Source organism: Talpa europaea, assembly GCF_964194135.1.
Source record: "Talpa europaea genome assembly, chromosome: 7".
NCBI lineage: Eukaryota > Metazoa > Chordata > Mammalia > Eulipotyphla > Talpidae > Talpa > Talpa europaea.
In genome coordinates, this window is record NC_140074.1 from 9,133,225 (window position 1) to 9,146,161 (window position 12,937).

At 43.4% G+C, this 12,937-nt stretch overlaps 2 protein-coding genes across 2 annotated transcripts; both read left to right on the forward strand.

Moving 5' to 3' along the window:
* Positions 1–2,339: 2,339 nt before the first annotated feature.
* On the forward strand, positions 2,340–3,281 carry LOC311172805 (olfactory receptor 1J4-like; the record flags this gene model as incomplete). The annotated part of the gene is made up of 1 exon (XM_084236333.1): positions 2,340–3,281. The coding sequence occupies one exon, from the start codon at positions 2,340–2,342 to the stop codon at positions 3,279–3,281; it is 942 nt and encodes a 313-aa protein (XP_084092459.1).
* A 4,679-nt stretch (positions 3,282–7,960) lies between these two features.
* LOC311173242 (olfactory receptor 1J4-like) lies at positions 7,961–8,896 on the forward strand (the record flags this gene model as incomplete). Its single annotated transcript, XM_084237091.1, has 1 exon — positions 7,961–8,896. The coding sequence occupies one exon, from the start codon at positions 7,961–7,963 to the stop codon at positions 8,894–8,896; it is 936 nt and encodes a 311-aa protein (XP_084093217.1).
* Positions 8,897–12,937: the final 4,041 nt, after the last annotated feature.

Sequence of the window (12,937 nt, forward strand, 5' to 3'; positions counted from 1 at the left end):
AGGCAGAGCCCAGCATTCCGTGCTGTCTGACCAGGGCATTGGCCACATGGGCATTGGAAGATGATTAAGTCATCCTGCTTCCCAGCTGGATCTATGGTCAACCCAGAGTGTCCCTGCACTGGAGACACCCTCCCAGGTGGTTCCCAGTGTCCCTTTGGCCTCTGCACAGGCTCCTCCCCAAGGTCTGACAGGAATTGTGGGCAATTAGACTACGGGCATTTTTCCACCAAAGGTTTAAGGACTATTTCTTTGTCCTCTCGTGGTTTATAAAATAGCATCCTCCTGGCTATTGCTCTGAAGTTCAAGAGCAGACACAGAGTCAGGAGGTCATAGGCTCGGAGAGATTTGCTTCATACTTTTTGCCTGGTGTCCACAGCAGAAGCTGGGGACACAGACACTGAATCAGAAGATCAATGACTTAGCAAGGAATGGCAGGTCAGAGTATGCTGTGAATTCTAAGAGGAAAAAAGTATGTTTCCTCATATGGATTCCTTATGGGTCTTGCTTGTACATAAGTAAAAAATGTCTCCTGCCTGAATTTGTATTTATATGTACATATACATATTTATACATACATAGTCTGAAAGACAGAGATTGAAAAAGACAGAGGTAGAGACAGAGAGAGGGACACAAGAGACAGAGAGAGGTAAATGACACAACAAATTCTTTTCCTCTTTGGCCCAAAGTTCAAGCACCAACTGTTTCCCCATTAAGCAAGTGGGGACCACTTCTGGGTGTGATCTGCAGTCGCTTAATCAGTCCTTTGATCTCAAACACCTGCCCTCCCTGTTGCATAACTCCCACATGTTCATCTGGCTACTCCTAAAGGTAAGTAAAAGAGACTGCAGAGTGTAAAGAGAGAAGTTGTGCTCCCCATAGGGGTTCCTGCATTTATGCATGAGCAGTAGGGGAAGGAAGATGAAATTGTTACAGAGTCAAGTAGGTATGATGTGGCTTTTTGTTTATCACAAAACTGACATATGCATGTCACTCCAAGGTTTAGTGTGTGTGGTTGTGTTTTGATGTTTTCATTATATGTGTTTCTGTGGGGTACTGACAACTGTATGGGGACCATTTGCCTTCCTCACTGACCCCTTAGTGGTCATTCACAGTGGTCATGCTCTGCAATGAGAGGAAGGGACACTTAGGTCTCCCCCACTGGGTAGGTGTCACATACTAATGGATGGGACCTCAATGCCTGTAGAGGTCCACTGGGGCCAAATCATTCACCTAGCCCTTAAGTTTGCTCTCTGACATTCAGATCCCATCTGGAAAAAGAGGGTAACTACTCCCACATACAGTGCTATTCTGAGGAATAAATGAGCCAGTGCAAACAGTCTATCTAGTATGTCACCTGGTTCATGATTGGTGCTCAGAAGAGAGGATTTTTATTATCACTCCTCAAGCCAGCATCTGTGTGGTAGAGATCCCCATTTCACTGCTGTCTGGGGTAGGGTGAGTAGATGCCTAAGAACTGGGGCCCCTGCACGCCCCTCACACACTGGAGCACATGGCCTAATCCTTTCAGTTCTCTGAACACAGCAACTTCCTCACAAGGCACCACCCCACTGCCACCCGGTTGATGCAGTTGGTTCCTGTTTGTTTCCTCTGTTTCTCAGTGAGGCTGGCCCAGCCCACATGAATGGACAGCCAGGCCTCCACATGGGGGTCCAGACACTGTCCTCTCGGTGGCCATGAACCAAGATAAGCAGAGCCCTCAGCAAGTTCATGGTCCCTGAGGAGCCTTGCTGTCCTGCACCCCTACTTGAGAGTCAGTGCGGATCCCTCCTCATTGTGTGTTTGTATGTGTGTGTGTGTCTAATCCTAACTAAGCTCTCTGCCAAAGGAAGGGTGGAATCAGGCCGAGAGATATATTGTGATTTGGCCTTTTTTTTTTTTTTTTTTGCTAATTATTGATGTATCTTTGCACATTTAGATAATGTATATTTTTTCCTCATATTAAAATGGGATTTATACTATTGATTTATTAGGGCTATGCTTAGGATTTATGTCGAAAGTACAGGTAGTCTGCATTTCCTGCTTACTGTTATGAACTCAGTGCTTTGTGGGGGGCCTGGGCCAGGGTGTTGTTCAAGACATATTTGTGGAATAGAGAAAAATGCCCTCTGGTTCAGTGTAAGCAAACTTTGTAGGGTATCGTGAGTGTTATGTACCATCAGAGCCTGCTGTGACATACGGGGTGTCATACATCAACAGGCGTGAGTAATAAATAGAAGCATGGTTAAAAGCTCATGCCTTCAGGTAAAAAGGATATTTCAATGTCCTTGCAACTAATTCTAGACTTCCTACCTCTCCTTTCCTTCATCCCCAGCAGAGAAATGAAGAATATGAGGTGGGAGAACCAGACCAGCGTGTCCGAGTTCCTCCTCCTGGGGCTTCCCATCCGTCCAGGGCAGCGGGGCCTGTTCTTTGCCCTGTTCCTGGGCATGTACCTGACCACGGTGCTGGGGAACCTGCTCATCATCCTGCTCATCAGGCTGGACTCGCGCCTCCACACCCCCATGTACTTCTTCCTCAGCCACTTGGCCTTCACTGATGTCTCCTTCTCATCTGTCACTGTCCCTAAGATGCTGACAAACATGCACACTCAGAAACTATCCATTTCCTATAGGGGATGTATTTCCCAGGTGTATTTCTTTCTGGTCTTTGCTTGTCTTGACAGTTTTCTTCTTGCAGTGATGGCCTTTGACAGGTACGTGGCCATCTGTCAGCCCCTCCACTACACCACCATCATGAGGCAGGAGCTGTGTGTCTCCTTAGTAGCTGCATCCTGGTTCTTTTCCCTTATCCACTCTCTGTTCCACACCCTGCTCTTGATCCAAGTGTCCTTCTGTGCTGACAATACCATCCCCAACTTCTTCTGTGACCTCCCTGCACTCCTGAAGATGGGCTGTTCAGACGTGTCCCTCAATGAGTTGGTCATCTTCACTGAGGGAGGATTGCTCTTTACCCTGCCTTTGGGTGGCATCCTGGGCTCCTATGTCCGTATAGGGAAGACTGTCCTGAGGGTCCCCTCCACTAAAAGTATCTTTAAAGCTTTCTCTACCTGTGGCTCCCACCTTCTTGTTGTGTCTTTATACTATGGGACAGCTGCAGGAGTTTACTTCTCATCATCATCGAACTCTCAAGACAAAGATGTGATCGCCTCTGTGATGTACACAGTGGTCACCCCCATGCTGAACCCCTTCATCTATAGCTTGAGGAATAGAGATATAAAACAGGCCTTAGAGACATTTGTCAATAAGATTAAGTTCAAGTGACAACCTGTAAATCATCTGATTTTATCATGAACACCATGAAATGCATCTCCTAAAATTATATGAGAGGGTTGATAACTCGATGTAACTTGAAAAGAACATGCATTCTGCTGTCAGCGATGTTAATGCATCAACTAGGTCAGATTTGGTGACTTGGTTTGTTAGTCTTTATCCTCAATACTTTGTTCTGCTTTGTTTTCATCTCTTGCAAGTTACATGGAAAATCTTTTATTTATTCATTTATTTATGCATGCATGCAAGAGCTGGGGTACAAGCCATTGATGTGGGGTATGGGAGTGAGAGGAATCACCAGAGACAGAGTAGGGAATAGAACAGGCCGACTGAAGAAATACACTACTAAGGGGAGCAGTGGGCGAGACAGAAGAAGTCTGCTTCGCCATGTGGGTTTCTCTCTGGCTGACCGGGGATCAAACTCGTGCTGCAGAGGCTGCGTTCCACTTCATAGTGCGGTGCTTCACCCCTTGTGCCCCAAGGGAGGCCCTTACATGGAAAATCTTATAAAAATGTTTCACACTGTTATAAATGTGTGTTGCCTTCTACTTTGACACATGTCAGTGTTCATGTATGTATTTTTTCTGTTATGTTATGAAGACACAGATCTAGCCTCATGATCTGCTCCCAGTGGACTGATGTTATTTGGTGGGGGCTGAGCGGGCTTGCCTCATCTTCAAGTTGATGGTTCACAGCTCTTCCCAACTCTAAATGACATGTTGGTAGACTGAAGTCAGCTATATTGGGAATACTTACACTATGGAATGGGAACATCTGTTTGGGGGCTCTTTTTAAGTTAAAAGATACTGTAATTGTGGATGTATATTTTTTCTTCTCCACAGGTGCCCATATTCCACCACCATCCACCAAACCACCCATGCCAATGCACTAGCCTCTCTCTCCGCCCCTCCCCCCACTCACTGCTCACACCCCCTTGTTTTCTCCGATAACAAATAATGTTTTTTCCCTTAGTTCAAGATGATTTTTTTTGCTATATTTGCCAGTATATCTGTTTGGTTATTTATATTCCACAGATAAGTAAAACCACCCATATCTGCCTTTCACTTTATTACAGTCCTCCAGGATTTTATTGAAAATATATATATATTTCTTTGGATAGTGTGTCTATATTAGTAATGTAAATTCTTCCAACCCATATGTATATATTTTTTTTGGATGGGGAACAATCAAGTGTAGGCCTGAGGCATAAGGGTGAAAGATTTCATCAGGGGCAATGTGGAAAACAGAACGGACAGATTTATTGAAGCACACTGCTAAAAGTAGCAACAGGTAAGGCGGGAGAGGTCCGCTGTGCACAATTCATAATTCTTTTAATAATATCTTATAGTTTTCATTGTGTGGATCCTTCCTCTCCATTGTAAAGTTAGTCCTAGGTATTCTGTTCTTTCTGTGTAATTGTGAATGGGATTATTTTCTTCGTTTTTCTCTCTTCTAACCTATTGTTTGCATATAGAACTGCAACTGACTTTTCAAATTATAAACCAACTAACTGAGTCATTCATTTGTATCAATACTACATCAATGATACATCAATGATCATATATTTACTTCTTTTGTGGAATATACGTAGTAAGAACTGACATTTCTGGTGCTCTTACGTGCTTTAGCAGGAATTTTCTAATATAACTTTAATAAAAACTTCATACCACTGACATTCTGATTATCTGCACTTTAAAGTGAAACAAAATTGAAACAATTTAGGAAACAAGGTTGTAGAAGTTTTAAGTTCAGAGCCAACAAGGAATGACAGGCAGAGCCCAGCATCCAGTGCTGTCTGACCAGGACATTGGCCACATGGCTTTTAGAAGATGGGGGTTAGAAGATTCTGCTTCCCAACTGGATCTGTGGGCAACCCAGAGTGTCCCTGTACCCAACACCCTCCCAGGTGGTTCCCCAGTTTGGTCTCTTTGGCCTCTGCACAGGCTCCTCCCCAAGGTCTGTTAGGAACTGCAGCAATTAACTACTGGCATTTTTTTCACCAAGAGTTTAGGGACTATTTCTTTGTCCTCTCATGGTTTACAAAATGGCATCTTCCTAGCTATTATTTTGAAGTTCAAGGGCAGACACAAAAAGTCAGGAGGTCATAGGCTCAGGGAGATTTGCTTCGTATTTTTTGCCTGGCGTCCACAACAGAAGCTACGAACACAAACTGAATTAGAAGGTCATTGACTTAGCAAGAATGGCAGGTCAGAATGTGCTGTAATATTAAGAGGAAAAAAGTATGTTTCTTCCTATGGATTCTTATGGGTCTTTGCTTGTAATGTAGACACAAGTATGTCTCCTGCCAGAATTTTGTATGTACATACGTATTTATACATACATAGACTGAGACAGAGATTGAAAAGACAATAAGAAAGAGACAGAGAGACGGACACAAGAGACAGAGGGGTAAATGACACAAGGTGATTCTTTTCCTCTCTTTGGTCCAGAGTTCAAGCCCCTACTGGGTCCCCATAAGGCAAGTGGGCACCACTGCTTGGTGTGACCTGCAGTCTTTAGCCAATCCTTTGATTTCAAGTATCTGCCCTCCCTGCTGCATGATTCCCCCATGTTCATCTCTGATTACTCAGCACAGGTAAGTAAAGAAATTTCAGAGTGTAAAGAGAGAAGATGTGCCCCTACTCTGGAGCAGGAATCCTCCCTTTATACCTGAGCAGCAGGGGAAGGAGGATCTGAAATTGTTACCGAGTCAAGTAGTAGGTGTGATGTGGCTTTTTGTATATGACAAAACTGACATATGCATGTCACTCCAAGGTTTAGTGTGTGTGGTTGTGTTTTGATGTTTTCATTATCAGCAGTGTTTCTGTGGGGTACCGTCTACTACATGGGGCTCACATGCATTCTTCACTGACCCCTTAGTGGCCATTCACAATGGTCATGCTCTGCATTGAAAGGGTCACTCAGGTCACCCCAATGGGCAGATGTCACATACTGATGAATGGGACCACAGTGCCTGCAGCATGTCCATTGTGGTGTAGTCCTCATCTAGCCCTTAAGTTTGCTCTCTGACATTCAGATCCCATCTGGAAAAAGAGGGTAACTACTCCCACATACAGTGCTATTCTGAGGAATAATTGGACAATGCAAACGGACTACCCAAGACCTCACCTGGCTCATTATTGGTGTTCAGAACAGGCGAGGATTTTTATTCTCTTTCCCCAAGCCACTGCCAGTGTGATGGAGACCCCCACTTCACTGCTGTCTGGAGCAGGGCGAGTAGAAGGCTAAGAACAGGGGCACCTGCACACCCTCACACACTGGAGCACATGGCCTGATCCATCCAGGGCTCGGAACCCGGAACCTTCCTCACAAGCCCTGCCCCAATCAAGGTCCCATTTGGTCCAGTTGGTCCCTGCTTGATTCCTCTGGTTCTCAGTGAGGCCGAGAACCTATCCTCTGTTCTCAGGGAGAACCAGAGTGGGCAGCCAGGCCTCCACATGCGGCTCCAGACACTGTCCTGTTGGTGGCTGTGAACCAAGATAAGCAGAGCCCTCAGCAAGTTCATGGTCCCTGAGTAGGCCTCACTGTCCTGCTCCCTGCTTGATTGATACAGTGAGAATCCCTCCACAGTGTGTGTGTGTGTGTGTGTCTGTGTGTGTGTGTGTGTGTGTGTGTGTGACTAATCTTAACTCTAACCTCACTGCAAAAGGAAGGGTGAGTCTGGAATCCACCATCAGAGAACTTAGAGACCTCGTTGACCTTTATATCTTTGTCCTGATTGTTTTCCCATCTATGAAATGAAGGGTATAATTACCATATATATCATATAATCTGTAAATTTATATTTATATTGTATTTATATTTATCTACTGGGGAAGTGAGATTTTGCAGAGAGTTTAATGGTGGATTCTGTCCATAGAGATATTTTCTGATTTGGCCTTTTTTGCTGATTATTGATGTATCTTAGCACATTTAGATAATGTATATTTTGTTCCTCATTGTTAAAAAATATGATTTATACTATTGCTTTATTAGGGCTATGCCTAGGATTTAGGTATAAAGCACATATGAAACCACAGGATAGGATCTGGCATGCTGTAAGTTACAGACATAGATTTGACGTTATTATTAGTTTGTTTAAGATCCTGGATGGACTTTTGTTGACAGGGAATAGCAATATTTCTGATCAGTTACATCCTGCCAATTTCACTCTAGCTTGTGAGAAATCACCAGGTATTCTTTTCCAGATTAGAGAATTTCAGGTCTCTTTAAGAGGAAGTTATGGATTCTCTCCTGCTGCCCAGCTCATAACTTTGCCATGCGTGCCAGTTACTGTCACGGGACCTGTAATGACAGAAAGATGGAAACTCCTTGAAGGTAGAGGCTGCATTTCCTGCTTACTATTATGAACTCAGTGCTTTGTGGGGAGCCTGGGCCAAGGCAGTTGTTCAAGACATGTTTGTGAACTAGAGAAAAATGCCCTCTGGTTCTGTGGAAGGAAAACTTCATAGGGTATCATGAGGTCTTATGTACCATCAAAGCCCGCTGTGACAGACAGTGACTCACGCATCCACAGGTGTGGGCAGTAAATAGATCATGGTTAAAAAATCATTCCTTCAGGTAAAAAGGATATTGCAATGTTGGTGCAGTTAATATACTAGACTTCCTACCTTTCCTTCTCTCCTTCATCGCCAACAGAAATGAACAGCATGAGGTGGGAGAACCAGAGCAGCGTGTCCGAGTTCCTCCTCCTGGGGCTCCCCATCCATCCAGAGCAGTGGGGCCTGTTCTTCGCCCTGTTCCTGGGCATGTACCTGACCACAGTGCTGGGGAACCTGCTCATCATCCTGCTCATCAGGCTGGACTCGCGCCTCCACACCCCCATGTACTTCTTCCTCAGCCACTTGGCCTTCTCTGATGTCTTCTTCTCATCTGTCACTGTCCCAAAGATGCTCACAAACATGCACACTCAGCAACTGGCCATCTCCTATAGAGGATGTATTTCCCAGATGTATTTCTTTCTGGTTTTTGCTTGTCTTGACAGTTTCCTTCTTGCAGTGATGGCTTTTGACAGGTACGTGGCCATCTGTCAGCCCCTCCACTACACCACCATCATGAGGCAGGAGCTGTGTGTCTCCTTAGTAGTGGGATCCTGGTTTGTTTGCCTCATCCACTCTCTGTTGCACACTCTGCTTTTGATCCAAGTCTCCTTCTGTGGTGACAGTAACATCCCTCACTTCTTCTGTGACCTCTCTGCACTCCTGAAGATGAGCTGCTCAGACGTGTCGCTCAATGAGTTGGTCATCTTCACTGAGGCAGGATTGCTCTTTACCCTGCCTTTGGGTGGCATCCTGGGCTCCTATGTCCGTATAGGGACCACTGTCCTGAGGGTCCCCTCCACTAAAAGTTTCTTCAAAGCCTTCTCTACCTGTGGCTCCCATCTCTTCGTCGTGTCTTTATACTATGGGACCTCTGCAGGAGTTTACTTCTTCTCCTCATCCACCTCCAGAGACAAAGACATGATTGCCTCTGTGATGTACATGGTCGTCACCCCCATGCTGAACCCCTTCATCTACAGCCTGAGGAATAGAAATATAAAACAGGCCTTAGAGACATTTGTCAATAAGATTAATTTTTTCAAGTGACAACCTATAAATCATCTGATTTGATGACAAACACCATGAGATGTGAGAGGGTAGATAACTTATGTGATAAATATTGTGACAGGGTAGATAACTCCATGTAACTTGAAAAGAACATGCATTCTGCTGTCAGAGATGTTAATGCATCAACTAGGTCAGATTTGGTAACTTGGTTGGTTAAATATTCCTTATCCTCATTGCATTGTTCTCTTTTTTTTTTCACCTCTTAAAAGTTATATGCAAAATCTTTTAAAAATATTTCACACTATTGCAAATGTCTGTTGCCTTCTACTTTGGAGATATGTCATTTTTCATGTGTGTGTTTTTTCTGTTATGTTATGAAGACACAGATCTAGCTTCATGATCTGCTCCCAGTGGATTGGATTTATTTGGTGGGGGGTGACCAGGTTTGCCTCATCTTCCAGTTGATTGTTCACAGCTCTTCCCAACTCTAGGATGACATGTTGGTAGATGGCAGTCAGCTGTAATGGGAACACTTACACTATGGAACATCTGTGACAGGGCTCTTTTTAATATAAAAGTTATTAAAATTGTGGATGTATATTTTTTCTCCTTCACATGTGCCCATATTCCACCACCATCCACCAAACCACCCATGCCATTGCCCCAGCCCCTCCCCACCACTCACTGCTCACACCAGCTTGTTCTCTCTGATAACAATTAATATTTTTTACCCTTAGTTCCAGATGATTTTTTTTTGCTGTATTTTGTCAGTATATGCTGTTTGGTTATTTATATGCCATAGATAAGTAAACCACCCAGTATCTGCCTTTCATTTTATGACTTATTTCACTTACCATCACCACCTTGAGGCCATCCATGTTTCACTGTGTAGTATTCCAAGCACATGTATTCTACAATTTCTTTACCTATTTGTCTGTCAATGGGCACTTAGGTTGGTTCCATGATTGGCACTTGTGGCCAGCACTGCTATGAATATACAGTTGCATAAGTCTTTTTGTATTAGATTTTCCTATCTAGGGTAAATGCCTGATGGAGATGTGCAATGATCATATGGGATTTTCATTGTTTGTATTTTCTGAAGAAAGCTCCATACCATATTGCAGAGTCTGCACCAACTTGCATTCTAACCATGGATGAGTTCTTTTTTTTTTTTTCATATCCTCACCATTTTTTCCTTCCATTCTTTTAAATATGGCCATTCTCACGAGAGTGAGGCAATATCTCATTGTCGTTTTGATTTGCTTTTCCTTTATTAGAGTGAATATAAGCTTTTTTCCCCATATGTCCATTGGCCAACTGTATATTTTCTTTGAGAAGTATCTGTTGCAATCATATGCCCATTGTATATTTGGGTTGTTTTGGGTTAATATATATAAATATATACACACACACACAGAGAGGGGGGAGAGAGTGAGAGATTTATTTAGTTATACAAGAGCTGGGGTACAGGTCAGAAGCGTGGGAGGGTGAGAGGATTCACCAGACACAGAGCAGGGAGCAGAACAGGCAGACGGACCAATAACACTGCTGAGGGGAACAGCGGGAGAGGCGGGAGAGGTCTGCCACGCATGTGGGAAACTCTCTGGCCAGCCAGGAATCGAACCTGCGCTGCAGAGGGGGCGGACAGCTTCACAGCAGGCTGCTAAACCCACTTGGCACCGGGAAGACCCAGTTTTGAGTTTTTGTTGGCAGGTCGAATGGGTTCTTGTATGCCTTACATATGATCCCTTATTAGTTGTGTAATGTGTAAATATATTCTCCCACTTAGTAGACTGTCTTCTTAATATGCTAGTATTTACTTTTACTGTACAAATCTTTTTAATTTCCTTGAGTTCCAATTAATTTTTGCTGTATTTACCCTTGTTTTAGGGATCAATTCCCTGTAGATGTCTGCATGGTTAATGTGATGACGTGTCATCTCTGGTGTCTTCTTTGTATTTTATGGTTTGGAGTCTTATATCCAAGTCTTTAATTGATTTTTTAATTTATTTATATGCTGTTTATATGTTAGCTTACATTATTGCATTTGTTTTAAGGGTTATCATTTCAAATCTCTGAAAATATATGTTTTCACTCCATAACTCCACCATGATTAAATTCAATCTATATATTTCTTTGGGGAGTATGTCTATGTTAGTAATGTAAATTCTTCCAATCAATATCATCTTTTTATGGTGGGGGAGAATCAGGTGTATGTCAAACAAGCATGGGTGAAAGAATTCATCAGAGACAGAGTGGAAAATTGAACAGACAGATTTATTGAACCACAGTGCTAAGAGCAGCAGCAGGTGAGGCAGGAGAGATCTGCTGTGCCCCAATCCAAAATTCTCTTTATAATGCCTTATGGTTTCATTGTGTGGATCCTTCACCTCCTTTGTTAAGTTTACTCCTAGGAATTCTATTCTTTCTGTGTAATTGTGAATGAGATGATTTTCTTCATTTTTCTCTCTTCTAACCTATTGTTTGCATATAGAACCACAACTGACTTTTCAAATTATAAATCAACTAACTGAATTATTCATTCATATCAATACTATATCAACATCAATAATCATATATTTACTTCTTCTTTCTTGGAATATACATAAAGAACTAGCGCTAATGTGTTCTTAACAGGAATGATCTCATATAACTTTAATAAAAACTTCATACTGACTATACTGTCATTATCTGCCCTTTAAAGCAAGTTTAAAACAACTTAAGAAACAAGCTTGAGGAGAGAAGTTACTTGACATGTTCAGTGCAACAATGAATGTCAGGCAGTGCTGTCTGACCAGGGCATTGGCCACATGGGCATTGGAAGATGATTAAGTCATCCTGCTTCGTATCTGGATCTATGGGCAACCCAGAGTGTCCCTGCACCAGAGACACCCTCCCAGGTGGCTCCCAGTGTCCCTTTGGCCTCTGCACAGGCTCCTCCCCAGGTATGACAGGAATTGTGGGCAATTAGACTACTCGTATTTTTCCACCAAGAGTTTAGGGACTATTTCTTTGTCCTCTCATGGTTTATAAAATAGCATCCTCCTGGCTATTGCTCTGAAGTTCAAGGGCAGACACAGAAAGTCAGGAGGTCATAGGCTCACAGAGATTTGCTTCATGCTTTTTGCCTGGTGCCCACAACAGAAGCTGAGGACACAGACGCTGATTAGATGGTCATTGACTTAGCAAGAATGTCAGGTCAGACTGTGATATGAATTCAAAGAGGAAAAAATCATGTTTCTTCCTAAGGATTCCTTATGGGTCTTTGCTTGTAATGATGTAGGTAAAAATATGTCTCCTGCCAGAATTTTGTATGTACATACATATTTATACCTACATAGACTTAGAGATGGAGATTGAAAAAGACAGATGTAGAGACAGAGGTAGAGACAGAGACAGAGCTCTCTGGCCCAGAGCTCAAGCATTAACTGTGTCCCCATTAGGCAAGTGAAGACCACTTCTGGGTGTGATCTGCAGTCTCTTAACCAGTCCTTTGATCCCAAACACCAGCCCTCCCTGCTGCATAACTCCCACATGTTCTTCTGGCTACTCTTACAGGTAAGTAGAGAGATTGCAGAGTGTAAAGAGAGAAGATGTGCTGCCCACTCTGGAATAGGGTTCCTGCACTTATCCACGAGCAGTAGAGAAAAGAGGATGAAATTCTGGAGTCAAGTGTTAGCTGTGATGTTGCTTTTTGTTTATAACAAAACTAACATCTGCATTTACCCAGGGTTTAATGTGTGTGGTTGTGTTTTGATGTTTTCATTACAGGCAGTGTTTCTATGGGGCACCATCCATGGCATGGGGACCACGTGCCATCCTCACTGACACTTCAGTGGCCGTTCACAAGCGTCATGCTCTGCACTGAGAGGAAGGGCCACTCGGGCGTCCCCACTGGGCAGGTGTCACATACTAATCATGGGAGCTCAGTGCCTGCTCAGTTTCCAGTGGGGCCCACTCACAGTCTGGCCCTTATGTTTGCTCTCTGACATTGAGACCCTCCCTGGGATAGAGGGTAACTACTCCCACATACTTGCTGTTCTGAGGAATAAATGAGCCAATGCTGTCTATCTAGCATCT